This window comes from Porites lutea, chromosome 2 (genome assembly GCF_958299795.1).
Source record: "Porites lutea chromosome 2, jaPorLute2.1, whole genome shotgun sequence".
NCBI lineage: Eukaryota > Metazoa > Cnidaria > Anthozoa > Scleractinia > Poritidae > Porites > Porites lutea.
Window position 1 is genome coordinate 14760343 of NC_133202.1, and position 13249 is coordinate 14773591.

General features: G+C 38.7%; 1 protein-coding gene across 1 annotated transcript in view; it reads right to left on the reverse strand.

Moving 5' to 3' along the window:
- LOC140927821 (uncharacterized) overlaps positions 1 to 13249 on the reverse strand; it is a 40050-nt gene that overhangs the window by 25982 nt on the left and 819 nt on the right. Inside the window, exons 2-13 of the mRNA XM_073377503.1 lie at positions 11011 to 11075; positions 9629 to 9867; positions 8930 to 8981; positions 8704 to 8795; positions 7938 to 8087; positions 7560 to 7655; positions 6294 to 6386; positions 5434 to 5554; positions 4013 to 4294; positions 3237 to 3350; positions 2237 to 2429; positions 441 to 497 (exon numbers count right to left, since the gene is read on the reverse strand). Of these exons, the coding sequence (XP_073233604.1) occupies positions 441 to 497; positions 2237 to 2429; positions 3237 to 3350; positions 4013 to 4294; positions 5434 to 5554; positions 6294 to 6386; positions 7560 to 7655; positions 7938 to 8087; positions 8704 to 8795; positions 8930 to 8981; positions 9629 to 9867; positions 11011 to 11075 (1554 nt within the window). The remainder of the gene's footprint in view (positions 1 to 440; positions 498 to 2236; positions 2430 to 3236; positions 3351 to 4012; positions 4295 to 5433; positions 5555 to 6293; positions 6387 to 7559; positions 7656 to 7937; positions 8088 to 8703; positions 8796 to 8929; positions 8982 to 9628; positions 9868 to 11010; positions 11076 to 13249) is intronic.

Sequence of the window (13249 nt, forward strand, 5' to 3'; positions counted from 1 at the left end):
TTTTCCTTTTATAATAATATTGTAATTTGTTTACACACGAAGCATGTAGGAACCTTAAGATTGGTTTTTTAGGAGAGGGGAAAACCGAAGTTCGAGAGAAAACCTTTTGGAGCAAGGGAGAGAAGTAACTACTAACTCAACCCACATATGGCGTCGATGCCGAAACTCGAACCCAGGTCATAATGGTGTGGGGCAAGAACCTCCACTACTGCACCACCCTTGCTCCACTTTCATTTTGAAAGTGCTCCAGACTTAGTCCCAGCCTGTCCTCCGCAGTATCCAGAGTATACATTACTAACCGCAGCAGGATTAGCACAGTCAGAAAAGCGCTTGCCTGCCGATCGGGCGGTTGCGGGTTCGCATGAGAAACGAAGGTTTTACCTTTGCCCTGCAAACAACTTGACCTTCGCGTGGCTCTTTTTGTCTATTTTTTTACTAACCTGTCTCTACAAAAGACTTTACCAGTTGTTTCATTGCCAACAATTTTGCTTGACAAACTAGACGCAAGAAGATGTGCAAGAAAGAAAGAGAAAGTGCCTGTGTTAGTGGGTTATCAAAATGAAAGAACAAAATAACTTAAAAAGAAAAATATGATACAACCACGGTGATGTAAGCTTGGTTATGTGTTGTGCATTACAGAGTCATGAAACAGTGGTGCAATGGCTGGTGTACTGTGCTATTATTAACTTGTCCGAAGACCACTTTCCTAATCTGTTAATCTCACAGGCAAGGGCATAAAGATAAAAGCAAACACACGCAACTTTCAAAGACCTGATCGGTAACCCGTCAAAGAGCGATAACCAGCTGTCAAGTCGTCCGAAAGTCATCTCGCCCGAAACCAGAGTTATGTTGCCCGAAATATTTACTTAAGACGCTCAAAATTTTAATAAACACTGTATAAAAAAAATCTTGTTCTTTAAGTGATATTGAGACGAAGCAAGCGGAATAATTGTGTAATAAAGGCTCGTTATTTAAGCGATAATGCTATGATGAGATGAAACAGGCGGGATTAATGTGTAACATAAAAGTGTATCTCGTTCTTTAAGGCTTGATGAACTGGCGAAACAAGCACGATAATAAATAAGTAATATATCTTGTTCTTTAACATTTGATGAGACGAAACATGTTATGATGTTGTTGGGCATGATAAAATTTCTGGCGACATAACTTCGGGTGAGATAACTTTCGGGGGACTTGACCGTAAACAATTTGATCATTATGCCTGGATGGGGGAACTTCTCAGCAGAACAACACTAATACAGTACCGTAAAATTCTGCAAATAAGCCCCTCCATGTATTACCTCTCCAAATATAAGCCCCCCAAACTCGTAACGCAAAAACCCCTCCGTTAAATCGCCCCTCCAAACATAAGCCCCTCCGAGGGCTTGTACTTGGAAATTGCCCTCAAGTACAACGTAAAACAAAGCAAAAACGGTAAATTTTTTTCCAACTATAAGGTTAGCCCAATCGATTTTGGAACGCAAATTTTCCTCCGCAGATAAGCCCCTCCGAATATAAGCCCCTCCAAAAATAAGCCCCTCAAAAAGGGCCTTTAAAAAATATAAGCCCTGGGACTCATTTTAGGAATTTTACGGTATTTTGTTATCTATTGTATCAGCTGCATACAATGTTTCACGAACATTCACTTCGGAAACCGATCGTTTCGATACGAACTAAAGCAAGCAAAAAAAATTTTCGTTCACTTCAAGTATAGTTTACGCGTGAACAAGAAAAACATTTGGGGTGAGTACTCTTCGTTCTTTAAGCCAACTACGTGGAACTATTTACACCTCGACTGAATAAACATGCATCGAAACGACCGGTAACCTTCACTTAATTTGTGACAAAAAATACTTGTAGTTACAGTTATGTTGAATCATACGAAATCATCACGTTCAACTTCCTGCTGTGTGAAATTCTTGAAGTTCAATGGAGTGTGTTTTAACGCCTGTGACAGGAGTTTCACGCCCTTTATGACCTCATTCCCCCGAGGTGGACGGCTGGTGGACTTGGAATCTAATTCACAGAGAAACGTTTCTTTGCAAGTTTATTTCCATTTATTTATGTTATATTTGGACGTAAAAATGTTTAAGTTGTTTGCTTATATGTTGCTGTTTTAGTTTTTTCAATGCTCTACTGCCGCGTTTAAAATTTTTCTTTGACTATCATCAATGCTTAATATTGCATTGTATTGTACGCAGGGTGTACTATGACAATTGCACTCGATACGCCTTACCTACTGATGAGACTTTCATCCACAGATGCTGACGAAGCCTTATTTTTAGACACTGGTAATACAAAAGCAGGGAAGACATAGTGGATGTGGTTTGTTATTAGGAACTTGAGGATTAACTCATATGCCAGAAGTCTTCCTTCTCTCCATTCCCAACTCTTTGACATCAAGTGATCTGCGGATGTGGATATGTCCTCTGTAACAAACAAAGAAAAAAGAAGAAAGAACGAAAGAAAGTAGGAAATGTATTTCTCCACTGGGCACTCATGATCTCGAAGGTGGAGGTGCTAACCCTTAGCTATGATTCATTGAACAAAGTGGTCCCGTTTCCTACCCTTTATAAATAAGCACTCCCTTCTAGTAAGTGACCAACTTTGGGTGTGGTTTTGTTAATAAGCACCCCAGTAGTATTCTTAAGGTCTCCACAAACTGATTTAATTGCCATCAAATCACATTGAAGTCTCAAAAAAATACCCATGTCAGTAAAACCCATTTTACCACCACCTGGTTAGCTCAGTTGGGAGAGCGCCGGTCTACTGAGCGGGAGGTCACCAGTTCAAACCCCGGCCGAACCAACACTCCGGGTCTTCAAATAACTGAGAAGAAAGTGCGGCCATTGTAATGGCATCTGCAAACAGTTAGACTTTCTAGTCTTCTTGGATAAGGACGAAAAACTGTAGGTCCCATCTCACAGAACTATCACTTGTGGGATGTAAAAGAACCCACACCACTTTTCGAAAAGAGTAGGGGACGTCAACCCCAGTCATGTGGCCAACCTTTCCTGGGCTGGGTGGGTTATCTGTAAGGAAAGAACTTAATATAGGGATAACTTCATGATCTTCTATTTCCTTCAGGAGCCATAAAGTATGGTCAAGGCACTTTATTATTTCTATTTTAACCAGTGAGGGAGTGTTTTAGTACTATGCTTCCAGAAAGCAGCTCCTTTAGCTCTCTTCCTTAACCTGCCGGTGAGACAATTTACATGTTAAGGAATGATTAGTACCTGCAAGAAGCTTTGCTACTTGTCGAATGCTGGTTCTTGTTGATTTGTGAGACTGTGTTTGTGATGTCCAGCTAGTGCTGTGGCCCACAGAAAATGCATTGTGAGGTTCAGTTCCTTTAACGTGCAAGATCAGTCATGAAAAGAAAAACAAAAATATAAATAGTTAGTTAATGTTAATAAAAAGACAAGTAAAGTAAGAGTGGTCTACTGTCATTACAAGCAGAGAAGTGCACCTCCTTAAGGAAATGCTGGAAGATGTAATTTATACATTGTATTTTTAGAAAGCACATTACTGCAAAACTAGACGAAAGATGAAAATAATTCATATGCAATGTTGACAGGTGCTCTTTTTTTAAATTTCGCCTACAGCACGGGTCTTTCAGTCTCCCTGTATAGGTTAATCTTTGCTAACGTCATTGTTTATAATTATTTTCCTCATTATTTTGTCTTTTATTCCTCACGATGTCACAGGTGAGCCTGTCAATTTATTGATTAGCAGAAAGGGTCTGCCAAAAAATTTCTTACAAAAATCTCATTATGCTGCAGAAAACAGTATTTCAGAGCATCTAAATATAAAAATTTTCTGGGGGAGCATGCCCCCAGACCCCCACTAGGGACTTGCGCCTTTGGCACTCACCAGTCCCTCCAGAGCTGGCCGCTTACTTTGACAACTACGCCATCTACTTCAAAACTTTCTGACAACCCTGCTTAATGCCAGTCTGTCCCAAAGGTGTCTGTCTGACACACAGAGCAGACAAACAGAGCAAAATACTCACCTGCACTACATGTACTTATTGAATCAGCTGACACATAGCACAAGTCAAGGCTTGGTTTAGGACTTGGAGTACGTTGGAATGGAATTTCTCGTTCATGTACATGCCTGATAGCATCCTCTTCAGAGTTTTGTGGTGTGTCTGATGTAGAGGGTCCCAAATGGTTAGTAATTTCAGGAGAAGATACTAGGTTTGCTACCAACAAGCTTTTGTCAACCTTCCAGTCTGCTGCAAGCCCATGAAGGACAAGTTTTAAAAACACAGGATTATTGCTGTCTTTGGCAACTGCAAATACAAGGGAATAACAATAAATGACATCATTGAATCATTTATTATTTTTTTGGAAAGATTCTCATGAATCTCACTACACTAACAATAATCAAGAGAAGACCAAAAAAATGATACCTCATGCTTCACCAGATGTGGAGCTCCTAAGCTCAACAAAAGAATGTTCTTTTGCTGGCAACCTTGCAGACTTTTACCACAACAGTGAAATTCTGAGTGACAGTTTGCTTGGAGCAATGTGGTAACCAAAAAGTTGGGTGAGGATGCAAATTTGGGGAAAGGATACCTCTCTTTATAATAATTATATCAAAGAATGATGGACACTGTGCCGTACATGCAGGAAGTGGCAAATTTCGATATTATGCTAAAGAAGTTCTTTTGTATTCAAAGACACCAAACTTATTATTTCCTTAGCGATCGTCACGAAATCAACGGACCAATGAAAAAAGAAGGCCCCCAAAAAGCCCTGTCCATTGTCCCAAGACAAGTAGATTTTCCTACACGGTAAGGCCCAGTTCAAACACTGATATTTCCTGTACCGAACTTAATACCTATTTAACTCAACCCAAATGATATAAGTTTGATGGTTGATTCAGACGTCAAACTTAATTAGTCGGACTCAATTCACTTTCACAATGTTCAATGGTCTAGAATGGTTACAACTGAAAATAAATGTTAGTAATTTATGCATTTGGTTTGGCACATGAGAAGTTCGACGTTTAAAATGAAGTCACTCTACAGTCAAAATTTCTATGTGGGCCACTGGATCTTAATTCATGGGTCCACCCAAATTAGATATGTCAAACTTAATTGATTCAAAAACCAACCTTTTCATGTACTTAATTGAAGGGTTAGGTTCAGTACATGAAAAGATTAACGTTTGAACTGGGCCTAGGTAACTTTTAAAGCTTACCTAATTTGCCTACTGGACAAGGGTACAGGCAAGTCAGCCTCTAAAAAAGTCATTAACTTTACTAAGACAAGCAAGAAGTGGCCCTGGGCAAGCAAACTGGGAGAGCTGCATGCCCAAAGGACAAGCCCTAATTTAAGTTTGTTTCAAGCCCTGAAGAGTGATACTGCACTGTACATTATGTCACATGTTTCAATAAGAACAATGGCATAAAGAACATTTTACTTACCCAAATATTTAAAGGCAACACTTGTTACTTGTCGCACAGTGGAAGCAGGATGCATCAGATAGAGGTTAAATGTGGAGAAGTAAAGAGGCCATTTTGGTAATAGATACCCTGGAGGAATGTGCTGTGGAAGTGATAACAGAAGACCTACTAAAGCTGGATGTTTACGTTTATGGCAGCTTGGACATGAGGGCATGAAGTGTATGAAATGAGTACTTTCTTTTTTACATGTACATGGATCATATAACTGAAGAGCATTGATATGACTTTCAGTCAACTGAGAAAAGAATGTTACAAATAAGAGTATTTATTATGTATTGGATTTTAATTTTCATCTAAATGGTTTTGCAAGCAACTGTGACCACTAGCTGGAGTGATTATTTTTAACCTCCTATGCATGACAGCTAATAACATCATTCTAACAGCGTGCAAAGAAAGTCGTGTCTGATAGCACAGGGCTAGTGGATTTTGCTATTGGGCTAGTGATTTTTCTTCTTAACGAGCCCAACGGGCAAGTGCTGTTTTTTTGGGGAAATCAAATTACAGAAGGATTGTAATCAATCCTGCTAATAAAAAATGGTTTGGGGGCTAGTTGAAATAACTTTTGGGCCAGTACATGCTAGCAACAGCTTGCCTGAATGGCAGGCTGTAAAACTGACTTTCTTTGCACCCTGGTCTAACCTCCTAACATTCACAAACACTTCAAAGACTTGAATTTTGTTCTCTCATTTTTGTGTGTTTTCCACTGTAAATTTCTGACATCCGTTGCTCTGTACATTACAAAGGTACGTCAAGAGCCCAGTGCATAAGAAGCATGTCCACAGGCTTACATGTCTGTCTTTGACAGTACCAGTGCCACTCACCTTAATCAAGAAAATACAGATTGCCAGTAATCCTTCAGCTTCATGAGCTTTGAGGAACTTGAAATTTTGTCTCAACACAGCATGGTGGGGTAACTTGAATAAAACAAGTCAAATAAAGGTAAGGCATGAATATAATATCATTATTATGAGTTGTGTGCATGATGTAGTGTACAGTGCATTTGCCAAGTTGCTCTTAGGGTACAAGGCATTTTTGTTTCTCATTGCTACAAGTACACTGCAAGGCCTAGTTCAGACACCAAACTTTTCATGAGCCAAACCTAATTCAAAGGCCGACCCAAATTATTTAGACAGGCTGAATTGATTCAGACACCGATGTTAATTCCACCTGAATTTTATTCAAACCGAGAAAAATGCTTGTTTCAGCCAAACTGCTTACAAAATAGAGTATAATAAGTTATGCAATTAGGTTCAATACATGAAAACTTCGGCGTCTGAATCAAAGCTGTTCCAAAGTCGATCCATTGTCGAAATTCCCAGCTGGGCTAGGCGGGAAGAACGGCTGAGCTGTTCTAAATTGAAACAGGCATTCCTAATTGATTTAGATGCCAAACTTTTCATGTACTTAATTATTCAATGTATTTGGTTCAGCTCATGGAAAGTTTGGCATCTGAACCATGCCTTAGGAGACCCCTATTAAAGTAAATGTCAGAACTCTAAGGGGTTACCGCCCATCAATAAGATTCTTGAAATGATGATAATGACTATATTATGACTTTCATATGATGGAACCACGGAATGAAGAAATAAATGCAAAGAAGATCCTTGCAGTTGAAGACGCAACTTATGCAGTTGCAAAAAGAAAGCCTGAAAAAATTCAGGCTTGCCAGAGTTTGAACTCTGACCTCTATGATACTGGTACAGCACTCTAACTAATTGAGCTAACAAGCCAACTGGGAGCTGGTCATTAAGAACCAATTTAAAAATTGGTTATTAATATACCCGGGAGAGTTGAAGATGAAATAATGAATAATAATATTATTATATAAATTTCACATGTTGGAACTGTGAAATGAAGAAGATATAAGATAAAATTCTTGCAAGTCACAGCAGTGACAGAAAATCAAGAATGAAGAATACAGGCCCTTATAGACATCACTTTGTATCATTTAAACCAGTTGTTCTAAAATCCATTTAATGTTCAGGTGGTGAATTTATGGGGCCAGCTTTGTCAGGACTGAGGAATGATGCCCCTGAAAAAGCATACAAAAATTGAAAAGTTAAAGTTTAGTATGTAGTGTGACACACCTCTACAATGCCTTGAGTAACCTCTTGAGACTGGGCATCACCTTGTGTTCCACGACACAGTCTGTTGATCACTTCTTGAAATGAAAACAGAGCAACCTGAAGAGTAAAAATTGCAGAAAAAAAATGTATCAATGACAAAGGAAACAGCATGTTCTAATTAAATTGGGGATGTACCTGGCCTTTGAGGTCAACAACCACGATGGGAATAATTTCCAGGAAAAGTGCAGGTACCATGTGAACTACGAACTACCCATAATCTTCATAAAAACAAACTACATCATGTACATTGTAGTTTCAGAGACTAAGCTACATGTATTAACTTCAGGGTCTCTGAGAACTTTGATCTGCAGCACAGCCCCAGTGCATCCTGTTCCTTACCTCAAACTCACATCTGGACAAAATAGCAGACAGTGCTTTAGTGGCATGTTCCCTTATACTCAATTGAGGATGGACAAGCAATGAGAAAATGACAGAATGGACAGATGACATGATGAAATCTGGTAAGGCTGATAATGCTGTAAAACCAAACTGAAAGAAAAGAACAAAGTGTCAAGAGAATCCACAAGACAGGACATCATGCAAGAGGTAGCAACTTGCATAAGGATAAAATTATGCATAATTTTATTAATATTATTATGCCAACTCTCACAGACTATCCAGGAGTCTTGCAGATATAGAGCAAAAAAATCTGTCAGTCTCCTATATGGATCACCAAAACTCCTAGTGAACAACAATTTGATCTACAGATGTACAAGCTTTTCTTTACTATACATGAATAGTTTTGGTTAATATTTTGATCCCACAGTTCTTCAAGACCCCAACAAATTCATGCTGTAGTGTTTGGCAGCATTTTCATGCATCCTTTGCCATTTGGAACAATAATTTGTACTGATCGTGCTACATCAATGGACCAACTTTATGACAAAAATCATTAATTTTTAGTGCTTGAATGATTATGAGTACATGGGGGTAGGGTGGTTTGATAAGGAGGGAAGGGTTTTTCAGAAGAGAGATCTCTGTATATGACCCCTCAGTTCACACCGTTTGCTATTACGGAATTATCAGCGAAGAAATGTACACTGTAGCTCAGTTACCAACCAAGAAGTCAGAGATTCACTCTCGATAACACACAAAGCCCTCTGACCTTTAGTAAGTATTGACGTCCTTCTGTCTTGTTCTTGTCCTCATCACTGGTTATTCCACTCCAAAGAAACTGGCAGACTATGGCGGTCATGCCTATTCAGCCATGGAGAGAATGATGACAATGTATATGTGGGTGCACAACTCAAAGAATCAATAGTAAACTTGAAAGGAAATGCATCTACAGTGTAACTTTAGAGATTGGTTTTCATTTGCTTTGAGCAACTTACCCATAACTGCACCCTCTTTAGCCTGCCAGGAAGTTTCTCTCTCCAAACACATCTGAAATACACAAATAATGTGAAAATCACATGGTAGGTAGAATATTTTTCACTAATTTCCTTCAAAAGAGTACATTCAATTAACTCTAACTATTCCAAAATGACACCTCTCTAAATGGGAGATCAGAGTTAGCCTGTTCCAAGTTCCTTTAAAGCCCCAATATCCCTCCTTTCTACAAAAAAATTCTCCAGACTGATCTCCAAATAATTATTTCCATAAAGAATAAGTTGAGTAATTTGAGAAAAGATTGAAGGATTCCCCTTGAGTGATTGTTATTTTTTTATCAATTTTTACCGTAGTTAGAGCGGTTTTCATTTGAGTGTCGAAAAGTAATTGGTTTTGCACTTTCTACACGATGCGATTGGCTTAAAAGATTCGCGCCACCTTTTCATCCAATCAGAAGTAAAACCAAAGCCAATTGTGACGCGCTCGCATGCATTTTCCCGCGCTTTGCGTCAGCCACATGTAACTACTTCGAGTTTTGATTGGTTCAATGTATTGTCTGTGTCCTATGTGATTGGCCAGAGTAATTACTTTGGTTTTGGTTTTACGACACTCAAACGAAAACCACTCTAATAAGATGCATGCGAGAATGATTTCCTTGGATTAAGAATGCAGTTTTTTAAAGAGAAAAAATTAAACACTACCTTGACTAAACTTCTGTAGAATTCTTCCACTTGAGACAACATAAAGACCTCCAAAAACTTTGACAACTTGGCTACACATGTATTCCTGATAGCTGACCAGATATCTGTGATGCCAGCCAGAATCACATCCTTGACCAAAGGGAATACTTCACTGCTAACTCCATTATCAGAGCTCGCCAATTTAATCCAGTCCATGATGTGTACAAATGTTTGGTTCCTAACTACTGGCATGCTATGAGCTTAAAAAAAAAGAAACTGTCATTATTTTGAATCTCTGAAATTGAGTTTGCAAAATCCCTAACATTTCTGTTATACAATAAGGCTATCACTTGTTTGAAATAAGTTGGAGTGATTATTATTCATTCAAGATATTTCTCTGTTTCTTATTGGAAAAAAACTCACGCATAATTCATCATAACCAGCTACTGTCCACCAAATTTGGAAGAATTTTGCAATATGTGAAAAATGACATCAATTGTGCGGCATAATTGCCAGAAAACTGAACAGTTAACTGAGAAGACCTAGGGACGAGGCTGAGTTGTTTTGGTATTGAGTACAAAATGGCGGAACATTTAACTTGTTTCACAAGGAAGAAATAGGCAAACTATTGGCTAAAAATATAGCAAGAACAGCAAGAAGACAACTTGACAGATGACATCTACTATTAATTTTAGAGAATATTTGCAGTACTGAACAACCCTTTATCTCCTAAACTTGGCGATAAACAAGAGATCGAGGAGGGTGTTATCCCCCTCGGCCCAATCAGCCTTGTGGGGGTGGGGCAAAAAAAAAGAACAAGAAAACTCCATACATGAAAAAAAAAAGTCAAAGAAAAAAAATCATGCACACATGGAAAACTGCAAACTGCAAACTGCCCCACACCCTCTCCACATTTGGTCCCCCCTAAGTCCATATGCACGTTTTCAAAAGTTAGTGTTCTATGAAGGCTGAGCAAGCAAATTAACCATTGTTAAGTAGAAACTACTATTTTCAATGAAGTTTATTGCAATGGAGTTTGAGGTGGGATTACATTGTCATGAAACTCTATACTCAGTAGTCCAACAATTATTATTCCTCAAACATTCCCAAACTACTGAAATCAAATTCTCTCCAATTAAAAGCCCAGGGAATTTTAACATGCACATTTCCATCCAAAAATAAGCCCCTCCACGTATATAAGCCCCTCTGGATATAAGCCTTTCACAAAGAGGCCTCTGGGCTTATTTCAGAATTTACAATATAAGTTTCTCAAATTCATGGTTTACAGAATGTTGATCACAAGACCAACCATTGCAAAAGGCCTACTATCATTAGATCATAAATCATTGCATTCTGTGTACCTGATCATTTTCCTGAAAATAACAAGCAGTTAAAATCCTTACCTTTACTAACTACATACTTAAAGCTCTTAAGAAGGCTGACAGTTAGCTTAGCTTGGGCAAGGTACCTGTAAAAAAATGCTTGGTATAAATATTCAGGGATATTAAACAAGATGTATTATTGCTGATGGATTATAATGCACAGCCTGTGGCATTTCCCATATGAACAAAGAGATCAGCAATCATATTTTGTCTTCCCTCCCGGTTCTCTGCCTACCCTGTAGGTTAATATTTCTTCTCTCCACAATCTAAGTTCCTCAGGCATTATGAACATAAACAAGCAGCTTTGCTTGCCAACAAAATATGTCCTGCAATGGAGAGGAGAAGTGCGACATCATGCTACCATGTTAGCAGAATTTCTGGATCAAAACAATTGGGAGCTTCAATATTTATTGAATAACGCTGGTGAAGTTTGAAACAGTGTGAATTCACTTTTTTAAGTGAGGTTTCAGTTTGCTGTCATCCAGAAATTTTGCTACCATGGCAACACGAGGTAATGATGACTTCTCCTCGCTATGCAGGCTGGGTAAATTAGAGAAGAAAATAGAAACTATGTCTGATATTGAAGGAAATTCCACCAGCCAGAATAGGCCTAGTCAACCTGTTCACATGGCTGAACATGTAGCTTGCTTGCCTAGAAAAATGTCCTAAGCAAGGAGAAAGGATTCCCAAACAAGAAGGCAAGGTATTAGCCAGGTGCATATGTTACCAGTCAAATTTTATTTCAGGTTAATTTTGATTTAACCTAGGTTGATTCTCAATTTCCTTTGTTTCCTAGCCCTAATTCATGAATAATTAGGGCTAAAGGAAACTGAGAATCAACCTAGGTCAAAAAAATTTAACAAGAAACTAAATTTGACCTGTAACAGATATCTGGGTGTTTCTGGATGCCCTAGTGAGTATTGGGTAAAAAATGATTTTTTACATCTTAGGATCAGAACTGCCAACTTGACAAGCCAGATGGATGCCCGCTTAAAATTAAACCCTGCAAGCACACCATCACATCCCACAAAGTGAATGCTTCAATACAAAAATGTAAATATAAAGAATGAAAATACAATGTAGGTTCAAACATTTCCTTAGACCCTTAGACTTGATGGGGAACTATAACACTGTACTTTGCTTCTGAACATAATGAGAGAAGGTGCTCATCTGATAAAGCACCTACAATAATTGGACAGCCCCTGTGGCAGACCCTGGGCAATTACAAATTTGTACAGGGACTTATAGGTGGATTTGACGGATCACTTTTCCCGGAAGTGGTGGAAATAAGGGAAGTTTGGTGTACAACGGCGTTGTGCCATGAGGAAATCTGTGGGCTTTGTATAAAAAATAGGTAGATTTCAAGTTGTCTCTAAATCCAGCATATATAGACCACTTGTCCAGAAGATTGCTGGCTTACTGTACCTCTCTCCTTGGGGTGGAAATAATGGCGGACTTGGCAGACTGCATAATCTCAGTCATGTAAATCCATTTAAGGGTAAAGAGCTATTTACCAATCAGGTGTGCTGGGTCAGTGGCATCTCAAGTTTAGTGTAGTTTCATGATACCCCTCTAAGAGGGGGAATTTCACGACTTTATTGCCAAGTGCTCCCATCAAGGAGGGGGAAATTAAGCACTTTCACAGGGTCCTTTACAAAGTTCCCTCCCTTGCCTGGGGTCCCTTCCGCGGGGATGGCTGATGATAGGTGCACAAGATGAGTAGGTATTTGTGCGTTTGTGTTTTTTTTAAGGGAGGGATACCACATAGAGGCTGTCAACAACCCAATGAAAACTGAGGTAATGGAAACAAACCATTACTATTGCTAACGCCTTATCAAACTGTTCAAGCAATGAATCCAGGTAACTGGCAACAAGGAACAAAACTATTAGTCTCCTTGCCAGCATTACCAACACTCTATAGGCTGTACCTTTACTTTCAGTCTATCTTAATTGCAGATTCCAACCAGGGGATTCAGCAGTTAATCAAGCATAACAACAAAGTATTCTGAACAAAATCATAACACGAAATACTGTACAGGTACTAGTTAAAAACTGCAAGTGAGTTTAGAGTGTCGCACCATTTAATATTAATTTTCTTGAATCAGTACAATAATAATTACTAAGGGATTTTTTTAAAAAAAAACTCTTCTTTTAAACTCTTCATATTTTTGCTTCCCAGATCTCTTACGATTCTTTTCGTTACAATTCAGAAAAAAAAAAACAATAAATCAGGTGCTTCTTCTGGTTCGTTTGTTTGCAA